An 18,297-nucleotide genomic window follows, 5' to 3' on the forward strand; every position below is an offset into this window, starting at 1 on the left:
CTCATTTACTAAACCTTTTCAACCGATGTTACTGTGACGCTGTCTCTGTCTTTCTTTACATGTGAAGTGTAACACTTACACAAGTCATGTGCGTGCACATGCGCGCGCGCACACACAAACACACACACACACACAAATACACACACACATCTACTGTATAACAATAGTATCAATTGAATGGTCCGCAATGCTCAACACACACATTTGACACTGAGCTATCAGTTACAGTAAATGTCCCATGTTGCTCGCAGACCAGACAGATCTAATAGGTCACTTATCAGATCATGATATTTAATCTCAGACTACAGGAAACAAGTCTTTGTTTGCCTCCATAAACATTAGATCTGCTCCTTTGGATGTGATTGCATTTTCTCATCCATGTATTTCTGTATTCATTCAGATAAATAGTAATTGTCTGTAATAGAGTGTCAAGAGATTAAATTGATTGAAAATAACTATTAGCCAGACCTTGTGAATACCCTTTTAATTCAGGCTGGTTGTTATGGCTGTATAATAAATAAAAAATACATTATTTATTTCATGCCACTTTGGTCTGCCACCAGATGTTTGAAAATCGTAACACTTCAAGTCTGTTAGATACGCTTAATGATTGTAAATGTTTGTACAAAGAACTGAACTTTAGCCTACTTGTATTATTTTAGAGCATAACCTGCTTAAGTGCCATTTTAACATTTTAAGCCTTGTGGGAGACTATTCTAGAAGTTTGGCTATTTTCATGTCTATCTCTCTGACAATGTTTTGAACTTATCTATTTCTATGCTTTGTATCCCTGCTGAAATGCATGGGAAATGCAAGTCCTCATATGGTGAATGCAAGGTGGTTTATACGCTAGGTGGTCTTACAGTTAGGCATGAATGGGAGGACACTTTACTCATGATTACTGAAGTGTCTTTCAACAAAACATTAAACTGAAAACATTTCTCAAAACCATCTTTATTCTCAAGAGCCAATTCAGTGCAAACATCATAATCATCCAAAGGATTGTGATGTTTGTTATGTGCAAACATCATAATCATCCATAAAATGATCTCTTTAAGTGCAACTTTTCATTTCTTTCAAGATATCGAAGCCAAAGCACTTGAGCCAAACAAACTTGAATTCTGGGCAAAGCTCTTGTACAAAAGCCATGTGCAATTCATAGAATTTGGTATGAAACCACAGTTCAGCCCCAGATTCACCCTCAGTATATACATACAGGTACACACATACAAACTAGCACTCCTTTTCTCCAATTCCAGAAATGATCATCAATGACAAAGCTACATCACAATGGTCTGTTTGAAAATAAGACACAAAAACACAAGGATAGAATTCTGTGTTCTTTCTTTTAACGGTGGATTGTTTTGCTGATGTTGTTTATCCTTTGAGTGTGGTGGTGGTCTTGCATCTTTATGTCTTGATTAACAGTGTCCATCCACACTTTATGGCAGTATTGTTTTGTTCAAACAGTACAGTTCCATGCACAGTATTGGTTCTCTTGTAGTGGAACAAACAGCATCTATGGTTCATGCACTGCTCGGAGTTGTCCTTAGGAATCACAACAGTAGCCTACAATTTGTTTGCATATGCCTCTACACTATTGTTTTGCAATTCCTTTGAGAAAGATATTTTTTATGTAAAACAGTAAAATGTCCATAATATGCACAATATCTGTAAAAAAAATCCTGCTGTCTGAAAATATACATCCTTTTTCCTTTGTACTGTAAAATAGCTTCTATGGTGCAACCTTTGTAACTGTATGCTGAGTAATGTTAAGAGTAACCACTCTAGTGAGACTTATATCGGCACCTTCCTTAGAATAGGTGACATCTCTAAAGTCAGGTGACTACTGACTAGACTATTGCCAGGCAACATCATGATTATCCCACCTTGTCCAGTTTTTGGAAGGGATTTGTTTCTCAATATTGAGCTTTCATCCCAACCAGATTTGCCTCTTATAACAATTTGACTATTAAGCCAATCAAGGAAAATAAGGTATAGCCTAGATATTACTTTTTTTGTGTGTGAAATACCAAATATATGTCCCAGTGATAGGCTGTCAGACTGAAAATTGCACAGAATTCATGTAACTATTAGAAAGCTGTATCACAAAACTGTTTAAAATGTTTTTATTATAACAAAATCAGAATCAATAGGTCCCAAAAAGAGAAATATATCAGCAACACATTGCATGTCCAAGTATCAAAATAATTATATTTTACTCTCAAATCTCATCCATCTCATTTTAGGATACATTACATGTACTGTACCAACTTGGCCTAGCTAAGCCCTCCATTCACTGGGATGCATCTCGCTGAACTAGGTGTACCTGAATCATTCATTGTTATAAACATGAATTATAATTGTTTTCAATTATTAATGTTGAAACTGCTGACAATCGGACGGAGCGGGGATGCCCTGGTAGTAGTTGGCCTTTTAAACAGTGTCCCCTAACAAAACAAATCCCTTCCCAATAGGACCGTAGTCACCTGTTGAAGTCACCTATTCTGAGATCACTGGCTCAGTCAATATGTCCTTGGTCCATAAGGTTGTTGGACCCTAGACCTCTGCTTCTCCATCTCTCAATCTCTCTCTCTCTCTCTGATTGTCTGTGCATTTGATTTGAGTCTGTAAAGTTTGTGTGGTGTGTGAGGTCCTGGTCATTCAAACACTGCAGCAGGTCTATTGCTTCAGGAAAGGCATCACTTCACAGAAAACACAAGCTGCTTTGAGTAGTGAAGCTAGAATAGTTAAGATACACACATTTTACATAAAACATTTTTGTCACGTTAACAGCAATATCGTACGTAGTTTTCTAGAAAAAAAACATACAACAAAAAGAAACATTTTGTTTTTCACAATCTCAACATTGTTCTTACTGTATCTTGTCAATGGTGCACGGGACTGAATGAGTTTGTGTCTCTGATTTCCACTAGCCTGTGGGGTGTGTCAGCGAGTTCCTAGCCCCCACATGTCCAACCACACAATAGCACCATGACATCACCAATGGTCACTTACCAATTACCAATTCACACGTCTAAAGACAAAATATTTATCCACGTCATTAAGGAGACCAGTCAGGCAGCTGGGTGACACGTTGTATGCAGCTTGAATAAAACAAGTCCTCTGTTACACAGCGAGTGTTTACATAATGACCGCCACAAGCATGTTCTAGAGACTCTAGACGTGCATTCTGCCCTGCCTGGCGAATAGCCAATGAGTGTGGATGAATCTGCTTGTTTTGGCACTGCATGTGTCATCATTCAAAAAGAGAACTAACATTTAACGATTGTCTTGGTTACTGGTTACTGCATCCATGTGAATATGTGGTTCTGTTCACCAGTGATGAGCTGAGAAACAAACTCTTCGTGTGATTGTCAATGAGCTTGTGCCTTGTGATTTGGTAAGAAATGTGTGGGGCTCATTTCAAGTGTGAGTTGTGAGTAGTGTGTATGACATTGGTCACAGAACAGTACTGTAGCACTGATCAGGTTAGATGATCACCAGAGCGTTATGTGAGGTAACACACAACTGGAACAGTTTCAGTGGAGAAGGATAGAGAAAGTTGGAGCAGGTACACTGGCAAATGTGTTATCTGCTCTGTACTGGATTTTTCAATCTGGAGTAAGTCTATCATTTAAAACTGAATACAACAGAAACACAACACTTGCCTGGTTCTTGTGACTCGAGTGTTGTTAACATTGAGTCAATATAATCACTAATAAGCCAACTGTACAATTAACACAAAAACTATAGTAACTGAGAGGTGGCATCTTACAAAAAAGAAAAAACAATAATTCTATTCACATGTACCCGCATCGTAAGGAATGGTTCCATCCAAAACTAGGCCAAGATCTACTCCTAGGCTATGGAATGAAGTTACACTCAGTAGTGCTAATAAAAGTTCAATGAGTCTGGATGTCTGGCAGTTCCCCCTGAGACCACTGGGGGGCCACGTCATCCATTAACGCGCACACACACATACACACACACACACACACACACACACACACACACACACACACACACACACACACACACACACACACACATACACACACATACACATACACATACACATACACACACACACACACATACACACACATACACATACACATACACACACACACACATACACACACATACACATACACATACACATACATACACACACACATACACACATACATACACACAAATAACACTCGTCAGTCCTCGAAGACCTCCAGGAAGAGAGGAGGGAACAGCTCGGTGGGACACTCCACCTTCATGTGCAGGAAGCGGCTGGCGTGGCAGGCTCCGATCATACGCAGGTCTGTCACCTTCATCAGCAGCTTGGGCCAGAAATGTGCCACCTTGTGTTTGCGGTAGTTGATGTAATGTTCAAAGGCCAGAAGGAACTCTTCCTGACAGCGTTCGATCCGGTCCACACTGGTCAGGCCCGACCGGTCTGAAAACAGACAGACAGACAGACAGACAGACAGACAGACAGACAGACAGACAGACAGACAGACAGAGATAAGAAGACCAGCCTGGATGTGGTTACAAAGCTGATCTAAAATAGCCCAGGGACAAAGAGACATACAATTTTGACACTGATATACAGTAGCTACAGTCATAACATCAAGTGAGATTAAATCACAAAGAACATTTTACAGTTGTGAAAGCAAGATAAAGGTGATCTGATTCTCTATTCCATAGATAGTTCAGAATCAATACAATAAATAGCAAACTGAAATAAAACAGACTGAATCCCATTTGACACTGGAGAGGAGATAAATGGCTCCACAGGCAACATTACAGTTTCAGATCTCAGCCATTTGATTCTCACAGCTCAACCCCCTTCTAACCCAGCCTTTAGTTTTTACATTTCCTTTCCTTGGTCTTGGTAAACCTATAATATAATGCCAATTTAAAATATTGGCCTTAAACAGATGTGTGGAAGTGATTGACTGGCAGTATTGACTGGTTCTGGCTTTGGTTAGTCAGACACTTCTCAGAGTGTCTCATTTCAGGTCCCACAGGGCATGGCTGGCTCCATTTAGCAGGACAGCTGAAGAATAAAGATCGTTCCTCTAGTCTTTACTGTGTAATTAGGTAATAAGTCACTATTTCGAATGCAATATCACTCAGAGACAAGCAAAAAAAGTTAGTTAGTAATAGTTCACTTTGATGTATGCAGAGGGCAATTTACATTCTCTTTGTTTTATATTCTTTTTCTGGAACACAAACCACAACGCCTCCCAAATCTAAACTTATCAATTTTTAAAGCAAGTATTGTTACCTCTGCATCAGCGACAGCGTGTGTGTGTGCATTTGTCTGTCTGGCTGTTAGCAGGATTATGCAAAAACTACTAGACCAATTTTCCCGAAACTCATTGGAAGGGTGCAGCATTGGGCCAACTTAGAAACCATTAAATTTGGGAGCGGATCCACGCGGCGGGTCCACAAGCATCCTCATCCTCCTGGACCTTTCTGCAGCCTTTGACACGGTTTCCCATACCCTCCTCAACCGCCTATCCGACCACCTTGGCATCATTGGCTCTGCACTCTCCTGGTTTCAGTCCTACCTCACCAACCGGAAACAGTTCATCACCATTGGTGATTCCAGTTCCACCCTGGCCCCAGTCAACCAAGGCGTTCCCCAAGGTTCTGTACTTGGCCCAATCCTATTCACCATTTACATGCTCCCCCTCGGTCAGATCATCCGCCGCTACGGCCTCAGTTTCTACTCCTACGCCGACGACACACAACTTTACCTCTCCACCAGACTCCGACCATCTCTCTCCGACTCCACAGTAGAGACCCTCCTCCATGCCTTCGTCACCTCCCGTCTGGATTACTGTAATGGGGTCCTGTCCGGGGTTCCAAGCAAAACCCTGGACAGGCTCCAGTACGTGCAAAACTCAGCTGCCAGGGTTCTCACCCACACCAAACGCTGGCAGCACATCACCCCCACTCTCATCCACCTTCACTGGCTCCCCATCAAATCCCGCATCACCTACAAAACCCTCCTCATCACTTACAAGTCCCTCCATGCTCTGGCACCTCAGTACCTCACTGACCTCCTCCACCCCTACACTCAGTCACGGTCCCTGCGATCCTCAGACACCGGTCAGCTCTCCATCCCCCGAACCAGACTGCAGACCTTTGGGGACAGAGCTTTCAGCGTGGCAGCTCCCACCCTCTGGAACTCCCTCCCTGCAGAACTCCGCAACGCCCCAACTCTGGACTGCTTCAAGAAACTCCTTAAAACTCACCTCTTTAACATGGCCTTTGACCTCTAGCTTCCGTTTCTTAATGTTGTGTGTCTCTGTCTACCATGTTTGTCTCTTGTCTGTTATTGCCCCTATGTAAAGCGACCTTGGGTTTTATGAAAGGCGCTATATAAATGAAAGTTATTATTATTTTAATTATAATTTATTTGGACTAGGATTACGCAAAAACTACCAGACCGATTTTCATAAAACTTGGTAAAAGGGTGTAGCATGGGCCATCTTAGAACCTATTAAATATTTGAGTGAATACGAATCACGGGGTGGGTCCACAAGCCTCCCAAATACAGCTGGCTATTCACCTCCATTAATATTTTGGACTTGGCAAAAAATTCCCCCCATTCATTATCAGTAGGGGAAATTGAGACGGCCATATCTCGACATGGGAAGGTCACAGAGACACAGGTTTTGGACTGACATAAAAATCTCGACCATGCAGCAATACCAAACGTGTATGCGCACAGAGACACAAAATAAATTCATGGGTGGAGGTCTGTTCTCTCTAAGCACCATTTCTAGTTTGTTTTCTTTTGTTTGTTTTTTCACCTCTGTGAGCTGATAATAGAAAAGTGATCAAAACAACAACAAAAAAAAAGGTAAATGGATAATGGATCATTTAGGGGCCTGAATACCAGATGTATTTGTGACTGCAGTCAAAAATATAACCTTTAAGCTGGATGACGGCGGATGATGTGCTTAGCCGGTGCTTACCAGAGGACAGGAGGATGACGGCCTGCAGAAGAGCCACTTCAGAGTCATCCAGGTTAAAGGAGGAGAGTGAGACTCCCAGGTCGAAGATGGCGTCCGAGACCACTCCTAGGCCGCCGTTCTTCAGCTGGCCGCGAGTGACAGCCATCTCTCCGTTGAGGGTCAGCGTCTCGCTCTCGGGGTCGTAGCGTACGGCCGCCCGCAGCGACATGATCTCCATGCAGCAGCCTTTCAGCAGGATGATCTGGTCCTCACAAGGCAGCTGACTCGCATGGCGGGACAACGCGGCTGACAGTTAGAGGTCGCTCCGCTGGCTTGCAGTACTCTCTGCATGTCGCAAAGCACATTTAACGGAATATGTACGCATCAAAAGTGCCTTTCAAAGTAATCAGCCTTGCTTACCTCGCAGAACATAGGCAGCTTTTTGGCGAAGTCCACCACACGGGTGATGGCGGGGGTGATAATTTTTGTAAACTGACTGAAGGCTTCTATGTCCACTTTGCTTCCCTCAGGTGCATTTACGATGGGGGCTTGACCAATGTCCTCTGGCTGAAACGACATAGAGGGAATGTCGGTGTCTGAGCCGTCAATCCAACAGTGGCAGTCAGTAAAATGACAAAGACCACACACACACACACACACACACACACACACACACACACACACACACCCTCTCCTCCTCTAAGTGTGAGACAGGTCAGTCCTGTGGTAACAAAGGTTGGCAGCCACTGTGGTCCAGGGGACAGGGAGGGAAGATGGGATAATTGAGAGTGAATTCATGCCACTCATTTTTCATTTCAGTTGGCACATTGACTGAATACTACTTGTGAACTGATGTTGTGTAAACAAACTAGTTCCCTTTTGACCAGATGGAGTAAAGTAGGGTTGAAAGCAAAGAAGCTGCCTTTGGACTGACATCAAGCAGAGCACAAGTCACTGAGTACAGAGCCCCCCAGCTTCTATTAGGCTTGGCCTCTGTCTTTGGATTAAGAGGCAGGTAAACAATGTCCATAGCAATACTTTAAGATTCCAATGAAACGTCAATCTGTTGCAGGTGTTGGGATAGCTAGGCAAACACAACACTTCTAATATACAGCACTGCATGGAACACTATCCCAAACACATAGCGAGTGTGATTTGAGCAGCGGATGATAAGCTCAATATATTGCTGTTTCTTACCTTAGCTTCCTTCACCCCCACTGCACTCTGGTCAGAGGTATAGAATAAATTACATGTTATTTCATTAAGTAGCATTGCTTCCTCGACCTGTTGGACAATCAACAGGGATTGTGAAGTTTCAATGAAAGACCGGTGTCAATCCAACTAAGAAAAACAAGTTTAAACTGAGGAAAGGAGAGAGAGGTGCAGAGAGAAACAAGTGAGTAAAGAAGTTTCCATGGCAAGATTTTGTCTCTCTCTCAAACCACTTTGTGAAATTAGATTTTCAATCTGGAATTCTGAAGTTGTCATACTCCAGATTAAAAATTATATCAATTTGTAGCTCACAAATGAGGTGTATCCACCTTATTGAATTTGTCATTGTCTGTATGCCTGGTATATTTAACAAATGCTAAACCTTTTCTAATCTCTCCATGGAAACTGTGGATAGTCAAATGATCTTGACACAAGAGTTCAATCTGTACAGAGCAATTAGACTTCATGGAAAATAAACAAAATTAGTTAAAAGGGTGAGGTGTGAAATTAAAAAGTACCAGTGAACAGACAGAAACAACAAAAGAGAGCAGTTATTAGTATTTTGGGGATTAAAGAAGTTTCTCAAAGAGAGGAAAGAAAAACATAGAACAGATGTTCCGTTCTAAATTAGTACTGCTGCGTTGAGGAACACACTTTCTCCAGCGTCCAGCTAATTATCCCCACTCTACAAGGAGATACAAAAAACATGGACATATTAACATTGGGAACAGTGGTGCGGGGGGAGAGGGGGGCATGGAAGGGCACAGGGGGAGAGACGGGGGGTCAGGAGAGGGATTCTGCAAATGTGTACAGACGTGGACGCTGGGTCGGGAGGAGGAGACGTCTCACCAGGAATTTCCGTTTCTGTTTCCAGTGGTTGCCCTGGGCGTTTGTCGTCATGTGGGCCTCAGTGACCATGCGGATGAGGTCCCACTCCTCCTGCGTGGGCTCCTGTCGGTCCCACGCCGTCTTCTGCAGCTCCTCCTTCCGACGGCGCTGGCGGTTCTCCTCGATCAGCTTCCTCTTGGCCAGCCGCTTGCTGTCGTCCAGCACCACTGGGGGGAGGGGCGGGGTGCGATAGGAGGAGGGGGGTTGAGAGGCGAAGGGTGGAGGGCATCATCAAGGAGTAGTCATAAAAAGAAGTGAGAGGGTTAGTCACAAACTCAAAACACATACAGCATCCAGGATACAACCGACAGTCAAAGCATTACTGATATCCCAATACACATAACATTAGTGGAACCTGGTATAACATCAGGGCCCGGTTGTTCAAAAGTAATCTGATCGAATTTTGGCTATCGGATTGGATCAAATCTTGAAAATGGGTTGTTCAAAAGAAAAAAAGGATTCTGGAATCGGATTGGATTACGTAATCCAATACTGGTTTTGATCTGGATCAAACCTTCAGTAGTTGTTCAAGACTTTTTAGTAGGATTGGGATAACTTTGATCCAAAAAATCAGGATTAAACTGATCCAAGCAGAAGGGTGGAATAAAATGTAATAAAACTTCAAAATTGGTTAAATAATACAACATTTGTGTCATGCATTTTACAATATATACATTTATTCATAATTTTCACTTGATTGGTTCAACAGTAGTGAATAAGTACATGAAGTAGAAGGCTATGTAGCAGCCTTTCAGTACAGCAAAGTAAAAATATTTTGGCCCCATAAAATAATCCCCCAAACAGTCAATATTGAACTCAAATAATATATTTAATTCTGTCACTGATCACTGTACATTAATCACACTAACACAATCATCAGTCATGAACTAATCAAAAATAGTGCCTAGCAATTGCATCCCTTATTGCACGTCCAGTCAGTCCCTCATTCTGACAGGATGCCGGGGGTTGGTCAGGGTCTCCAACGGGCTCAGGTGCATCATGAATGTAATCACAGAGAGGGACTTTGCGCCTGGTTGCGATGTTGTGCAGGACAATACAAGCAAGTATTATGTTACACGCTTTCTGTGGTTCCACTCTCAAGTAAAGTTAAGGCATCCAAAGAGCCTCTTCAGAGCTCCATTAAAGCACTCAATTGTGCATCTTGTTTTGCAATGAGCAGTGTTGAAGCATGCCTGCTCAGGTGTGTTTGCAGCCAGAAAAGGAGTCATCAGCCATGGTAGTAGAGGGTAGGCACTGTCTCCTAATATAATGAGTCATCAGCCATGGTAGTAGAGGGTAGGCACTGTCTCCTAATATAATGAGTCATCAGCCATGGTAGTAGAGGGTAGGCACTGTCTCCTAATATAATGAGTCAACAGCCATGGTAGTAGAGGGTGGGCACTGTCTCCTAATATAATGAGTCATCAGCCATGGTAGTAGAGGGTAGGCACTGTCTCCTAATATAATGAGTCATCAGCCATGGTAGTAGAGGGTAGGCACTGTCTCCTAATATAATGAGTCATCAGCCATGGTAGTAGAGGGTGGGCACTGCCTCCTAATATAATGAGTCATCAGCCATGGTAGTAGAGGGTAGGCACTGTCTCCTAATATAATGAGTCATCAGTCATGGTAGTAGAGGGTAGGCACTGTCTCCTAATATAATGAGTCATCAGCCATGGTAGTAGAGGGTAGGCACTGTCTCCTAATATAATGAGTCATCAGCCATGGTAGTAGAGGGTAGGCACTGTCTCCTAATATAATGAGTCATCAGCCATGGTAGTAGAGGGTAGGCACTGTCTCCTAATATAATGAGTCATCAGCCATGGTAGTCTAGGCACTGTCTCCTAATATAATGAGTCATCAGCCATGGTAGTAGAGGGTGGGCACTGTCTCCTAATATAATGCCATCTGGTGGGTTGGTTTGGAGCTCTCTGTATTGAGTGCTCTCCCTCAGGATGCGCGCATCATGGACAGACCCAGGCCACGTCACAACGCAATTTGTGATGATGAGGTCAGCGTTGGACGTTGATACTGTGTCTCCCCTTTCTGCTGCCGAAACCCACGCACTACTGGAGGGTGTTAGGTGCTATTATGGCTCATTAGTAGGATGTTTTAGTTCTGCTAAGGGTGGAGAAGTGACCAGTAAAAAGAAGAAAGCAATTTGGGTTGAAATCACCCAGAATGTGAATGCCATGGGGTCTGGCCAGAGGAAGACCACACAGCAAGTTAAATTTAGGTGGAAGAATCTTTTGTTGGCCAGGTCAACAAAAGACCATGCTGAAGCCAAAAACAGCCAAACAGGCAACAAGCCGTTTAAGAGGAGCGATTACACAGATATAGTCCTTGATATTATTGGAGGTGAGAAGTCGGAAGCTCTGCATGGGATTCAAGGTGTTGTAGGGGATGGTGAGCCTGTGATGACAGAGGAAAGTGAGCCAGCTTCTTCAGACACATTTATCCAGAATCTCAGCCCTGTCATTGACGAAAAAGGTGGATCCTCACTGGCAGAGCCAGCAGTTGCCACAGGACATCCAGAGAGAGGCTCGAAGCACCCAAAAAGAGATGACGACTATAAGGCACAAAAAGAGACTGAAAGGGCTGAAGTACAGATTCAGCTGGCAGAGGAACAACTGACTCTTACTAGACTGCAGCAAACCAAGGCCAGACTTGAGATCCGCCTCCTAAAAGCCAAGTTTAGACAAGCTGGTCTCTTCACAGCAGATGAAGCAGATGGTGATGAAAAAGAACTCATTACAAGAACTAAGTAATTTATTTTGGTAAGTATTGGACATTTTAGTCTTTTTTATTTTGTTCAAATCAATACATCTTTATTTGAAACTTGTTTGAAATATCCACAATGTATTTGTGAGTAATGTATGTTTTTATATATTTGTTGTACTGTAGGTCTCAGATTAACTGTTTCCAAGAAATGGACAATGGAAGCAGATGCTTATATTGTTTGTTTGCTGTTCTGTTCAGTCCTATTTTCTGTTCAAATAAAGAACATTGGAGTGACGCTATTCTACCTGTTGTTCTTTACATAGCTAGTAGCCTACATTGTGACATATAGTCCCATTTAGACCACAGGTAATCCAGATTTGGTAATCCTGAAAGGTTTGTATCCGGATCAGAGTAATCAAATCCAATGTTGCTTTGAAAAACCAGCACAAAAATAAAATGGATTACATGATCCTGGATAGCCAAAAAAGGGATTTCCAAATCTAGATAATTTTGATCCACATTAAACCTTTTGAAAAACCGGGCCCAGGATATCAGTCAAAGTACAAAACCTAGTTGCACACAATTACAGTGGTTGTAGTGGTGAGCATTGTCTCAAAAGGCTATTTTGATCAACAAAATACTTACAGTCTGTTGCCATGCCAACTGTGATGCACTTCTTGAAGCGACATTCCTGGCACTGGTTCCTCGTCACCTTGTCGATAACGCATTTCCCCTCGTACTTACACGCATATGTCGGGTTGAGATTCTTCTGGATTGTACGCCGGAAGAAACCCTAAAAACAGAAAGACTGATTTTGTCCTGGCAGGTCCTCCAGGTCATCATTTTCAATAGAACACAATTGCACAGTGAACCTGTCGTCCCCCACCTGTGATGCATGTGTCAGCAAGTACAGTTGTTGAATGAGATGTTAAAAGCACATTCTCAGCTAATGATCATGGATCTCCAGAACATCCAGGAGCTACGCAGAGCTGGGCTTCAGAACGCCTGTACTATTCAGAGATCCTCATTGCACCTTTAGCGCAAGCCGGAGCGCATAGCCACTCAGTGATGGCAGAAGTAGACAGCACAAATCTGCATTCTACGACCAAATCCCCACCTAACGGCATGACTAACTTTGTCACAGTTGGACACATTTATGACCTAGCCATACTCTACCTGAATATGTGTCATCTTATGTGTCATTTTACTATGTTCTTTACTTTATTTATTATAAGGGTTACTACTGTACATTCAGGCGGTTCCTACAGCATTATGAAATGTCTCATCGCTCTCACGTTTACCGAAAGTGTCAGTGTAATATGGCACATATGTAACTTATGAATATTGTGTTTCATTAGCCCGTGCCTCACACATATCCCGTCGACAGGGGTCAAATTAATATCCCACCCTCCATTTCATAGAGTGCGGAACAATAATCTCAATCAATTGAATTTCTGCTTTTCAGCATCATATCAGAGTTTATCGTCTGGGGTATTTGTGTTACCTTGCAGCCTTCACAGGTGATACAGCGGTAGTGATAGCCTGTAGCTTTGTCTCCACATACTACACAGAGCTCATCCTTGTCCAAGTAACTTGGTATGTACCCTAAACAAACAGAGATACAAAAAGGTAAATAAACAAAAATGACAGCTTGTTGTTGGGATTCAGGTAAGAGCAAATCCTTGTAAGGGAAAAATGTTTAATGCTAAAACATTTTCTATGAATATATCTGTATCCAGAACAGGCTGGTCTGATACCAGAATAACTACAATGACTGCAATGTCAATGTCTTATTTTTAATTTTCTAATTTTATTTCAATCAGAATTGGCGATACTACATGGAATGTTGACAGCTGACTCAAACACTCAATCAACCATTAGACACAGCAATTAAAAAAAATAAATCTAAATGAGTGACTTCATTCACACAAATAAATATCTCAAAGGGGCCCATGGGTTTAGTTTAGTTTTAGTTTATTTGGATTCCCATTAGCTACAGCATTGCACCACCATGGCAAAGGAGAACTGAGGCGCCAAACGCTGAAAGGTAAGAGGGCGGGGCCTGCCATGAGCCCCCACACCAGAAGTGAAAAGATCAATACCAGTCAGGAGGATCCAGAGGTCAACCATCACCCAAAGCGCTTCAGCCTTCTGTTTGTCCTGTGTGCAGACTGCCCCCAGACCCATCACTCAATACCCCCATGCATGACACCTTACAAGAAGGCCGGGGTTTCATGTCATTAGTCTAAATCAAGTCTTTTTCAGGGGAACTCATGGGCCTCACTAATTTACACTCTAATCCTGACCACATACTGAGAATCTACATGGTTACCTTCTCGCCTAAAAACATAATAAACCGTAATAAAATGACATATTAACACACAAACCCAAATTACAACAGCTTTTAGCCTGCTTTAAAATCCCCGCCATTGCGAAATGCATTCCGGGATACTTGGCTGCATACTTTAGTATGAACGGTCTACTGGTAATGGCATACTTATTACGAATTCAGTATGCAGTACAGTACATACTCATTGAGTATGTAGCAGGCAGTACTGTATGTTAGTATGCCATTTCGAATACAGTCTTATTGTTTTTTTGTTTTTTTACTTAACTTGCTTCAGTGGAAAGACATGTCATCACTGCATTATGTGCACACAACTCCTTTTATTTAAACTCCCATTTGGAAGCTTTTTGAAATGAAATTCACCATGCCGAATGTGAGCGTCAACCAACTTTACCTTGGACCGTCGTGTTATCTCAGCGAGTGTTTACGCAAGTGTTTACATGGCTGAATTACTGCATGTGAAACACAGATAACTTAGAGTTTTACATGCCTCGCAGTAATTCAGACAGGAAGGGAGGAAGTTGGGGTCAAATTTGGTAATAAGGTTAATTCACATTAATTATTTTCAATGAGTTAAAGTTTCCAGATTATTCGAGCATTAACACGTTAACGTTGACAACCCTAATATATATATCAAGATTTTTTTAAATCACTCTCGATTTCCATTTTCCTGTTGTAATGACCATACAACCATGAAATACATGTATATCTGAGAATAACAGATGGCCCAAGCAGATATAGATAGCTTTAGAGCATTAGGTTCAATGCTTCTGCACAGCATAGACAGAAAATTGTTATGCTACAAATGGTGTGCACACATCAATGCCTCAGTTCCATTTCGTAACCTTTTGACCAAACTCTGCTCAAACAGAACATGAGAATATGACCTCGGGTGGGGGGAAGGACAGCCATCTAGACTCACCTCATACTCACATCATAATAATATAGGATTAAATGCACAGTCTACACATATTCTAAATGTCAGTGTCTATTCATATTGCCCTACTTCTTGAAGATTTCAACTTATACAATATTCTCCAGATTTGGAGTAATGAGCTGAGCTTTGCTTACCAACAAACCATTATGTGCTACAAGCCCCAACTCTCCCCTACATTCGAACAGCCATTGAGCGACAAACAATAGCAATACTGTAAGCTTATTGTTGTCTACAGAGGTTAGGTTACTGTGGACTAGACGCCAGCCAGTAGTTTGGGCATCTTTTGTAGACAGACACAAAGGAGGTCTGGTGTGTTTTCAGACTCTGGAAGATATAGTTCTCTGATCACAAGCAATGTGGCACTATGAGCATTGAGTGTGAATGAGGCTGATACAGCTGCCTGCAGGGCATGCCATTTGCTGCCAAAACAGAGTTAGTGTGTGTATATGTACAGTATGTGTGTGTGTGTGTGGGTGTGTGTATGAGAGAGAAAGAGTCAGAACAAGAGAGAAAGAGAGACAGAGAGAAAGAAAGAAAGAGAATCTGTTGCACACAGCTGAGCCCACAGACATACAGACAGACAGACGCACAGCTAGACAGAGAGCATGGGGTTCAGTGAGTGCCGGTCATCCACACAAAGACATGGTTGTCTTGTTGGGTTGTGCATCATTCAAAGAGTGACAATAATCTGAATTATTCAAATGGTGTCCTAAAAATAGTCTTACAGCAAGAAATACTTGTCGAAAGGGCATGTTCAAGAAATTAGCCAAACACTCACTCAGTAACCATGTCATGATTATTCAATTAACCATGTCAATGATAATTTTTACCAAAATATATATTTCAAACTGTCCTCCAATGCATCAGTAAAATGTTCTAAAAGGAGAAACTGAAACGACACTTTAATTTATCCACATTCTTCCCCTCTGACATTATCCCACAGTGTCAAACCCAGGCCGGAGACATGGACAGAGAGGTGTTGAGAGGACTGAGGAGGAGGAGTATTACCATTTTGCATGGCCTCATGTTTCCAGTGGGGGGAGCAACTGTCTCCTGGCTCTAAAATAGAGAGAGGCACTTTAAAAAAACGCTTGCTGCTTAGTTACACACGTGGGAGAAGCAGACTAAACTTGCTTCTTTCACAGTATTAACATGACATCAGATGAATACACTTCAATGGTTACAGTAACAATTCATGTATTGCTAATGTTCAGGCAATGGTCAGAATTATCATTTTGATAATGGACACTGTAGGACTGTAGTTAAACTGATACTGTAACAGTGTCTGTTTGTGCTTTAGCCAACTTGATCAATTAGCCTCATTTATCAAATGCATTTGGCTACAGTTCATACAGATCTGCTAGCAACCAGGCTACAGGTAAATTAATGAACAGCTGTCTGTGTGTCTGTCAAGCTCAAAACTCACCAAGCTGACAGCCGGACAAAAACAGTGGGGGTCTAATGGGTGGGCCTCCTTGGGACTTACTTTCTGGCCAACTCAACATTAGAATTGCCATCAGCAGGCAGTCAGACTCGGCCACGCCAATTATTGATGTACGAGGAATGCGCTTAAGTTTATTTATTTAATTAGCTTGAATTCTCTGGTAAAATGGGTTAAAACAAATAAATAACTGAAACGTGACATGCTGGCTCCACTTACGCCATTCGTGCGCAGGCTCAGGACGAACTGTACAAAAGACGTGACTACCGTTGCGGCTTTAATGATAATGACTTTGGGGTACATTCTCTCCAACTACTTCCAATGAGTGGTCAGCAGCAGTTGGCTGGCGGTCGGGCTGGTGTGTTTTGAGCTGAACTGGCTGGTTCACGGTCGGGCTGGTGTGTTTTGAGCTGAGCCCAACATCAGGACAGTGCTCGTCTTTGAGGATCAAAACAAATATTACAATGTTGGGACTCATTAGACTTTGGGGAATGAAGTCAATTGAAACAACCTTGAGTTGTTGATTTATTTTCATTTTCCATAATTGTTGTTCATTTCACTGAGGTAGGAGTTTACATTAATCTGAGAGTTTTTAGCTGAGCAGATAACATTGTGAATTATGTCCAACAGAACTCTTACCTGACATACTGCTGGGCTTTAGGGCCTAGACTTTATTCTTAGAGCCTCTATAGACATCTTAATACCTGCCTACACAGAGATTGGAGACCAAGGATTCAGCAAGGGTGTAAAAACGTTCACTGATAATGTAATAGTACTTTATAATACACTTTGCACTTTTGACAAACAGGCCTTTTGCAAAAGAGGAAAATGCACTAATGGGCCTTTAGATCAACAAATTGTGGTGACGACAGCACATTTCTATGTGTAGCAGTATGCTAAGTAAAAAAAAATGTAGACACAAATATTTAATATATCCTCACCACTTTGTGCTTAATACTGGTAACCCCCGAGGTGCTGCTTACAACATGGGAGCCTGTAAGACACACATGGAGGGAAGAGGTTAGATTTGTGTTTAATTTGGCACAGTGGGTTTCATGATTTAGAGAGGCCTCTGTGAGATGTGAACACCATTTGTTATGATGCTGTTTTCAATGCTGTAGGAATAAATCAGCTCTCAGGGCATTTAGAGACCAGTGGTAGGACCCTTTGTCTGCCCTTCCTACCTTGCAAGATAAGCTTCACGTTCAATGCTCCGAAGATATGTACATGCTGACCTCTAGTGGTCATAAAAAGATCATCCATTCTACCTACACATTGATTCACAAATGTAAGAAGGACATAAAAATAATAGGTGCCAGGTGGGTGCAAAACCATGACTGACATGATCAATAAACAAATCAGGTTGCACAGAGACCCACAGTAGCTGGGCCAGTTCATCTAGTTCATGGACATTGCCTTGAACTCTGTTGCACATCTGATAGGGCCAGTGAGAGAATGTCTGCCAACAACACAACTACAGTCCAGAAACACTGCCTTTTATGGAACCCCAAACCTTTAATTAGTAGACCAAACTTGTGACATCAGCTCAAGTTTATTCCACTGCCTAAGAAGAAGCCAAAAGGGATTGAGAATTAAAACAGAATAAGAAGCAGGCGTGGAACAAGACTGCATTCTTATTTTAGTTACCTCCAGAGGTTGGCTATGAAGCCAGATGCATACACAGTATTTGTCTAACTATTGATTTTTGTGTGACTTGTCTCACTGTGCTTGAAACTGCCGTCCAGCCTCTTGTTACACTGGCGGTGCAGCGTGAGACTATAAA

The 18,297-nt window shown here is 42.2% G+C and overlaps 1 protein-coding gene across 4 annotated transcripts in view; it reads right to left on the reverse strand.

Annotated features, from left to right (window-relative positions):
• Nucleotides 1-959: 959 nt before the first annotated feature.
• thrb (thyroid hormone receptor beta) overlaps nucleotides 960-18,297 on the reverse strand; it is a 78,733-nt gene continuing 61,395 nt past the window's right edge. For 3 of the 4 annotated variants that reach the window (XM_084455254.1, XM_084455256.1, XM_084455255.1), the window contains 10 exons: nucleotides 17,456-17,508; nucleotides 17,154-17,222; nucleotides 16,082-16,132; nucleotides 13,294-13,394; nucleotides 12,435-12,582; nucleotides 9,030-9,235; nucleotides 8,166-8,252; nucleotides 7,389-7,535; nucleotides 6,990-7,248; nucleotides 960-4,453 (listed from right to left, as the gene is read on the reverse strand). In XM_084455254.1, the coding sequence (XP_084311380.1) occupies nucleotides 4,212-4,453; nucleotides 6,990-7,248; nucleotides 7,389-7,535; nucleotides 8,166-8,252; nucleotides 9,030-9,235; nucleotides 12,435-12,582; nucleotides 13,294-13,394; nucleotides 16,082-16,132; nucleotides 17,154-17,160 (1,248 nt within the window). In that variant the 5' untranslated portion in view covers nucleotides 17,161-17,222; nucleotides 17,456-17,508 and the 3' untranslated portion in view covers nucleotides 960-4,211. The remainder of the gene's footprint in view (nucleotides 4,454-6,989; nucleotides 7,249-7,388; nucleotides 7,536-8,165; nucleotides 8,253-9,029; nucleotides 9,236-12,434; nucleotides 12,583-13,293; nucleotides 13,395-16,081; nucleotides 16,133-17,153; nucleotides 17,223-17,455; nucleotides 17,509-18,297) is intronic. The other variant, XM_084455257.1, reaches the window with a different exon arrangement.

The sequence above is a fragment of the Borostomias antarcticus genome (assembly GCF_949987555.1).
Source record: "Borostomias antarcticus genome assembly, chromosome: 21".
NCBI classification, from domain to species: Eukaryota; Metazoa; Chordata; class Actinopteri; order Stomiiformes; family Stomiidae; genus Borostomias; species Borostomias antarcticus.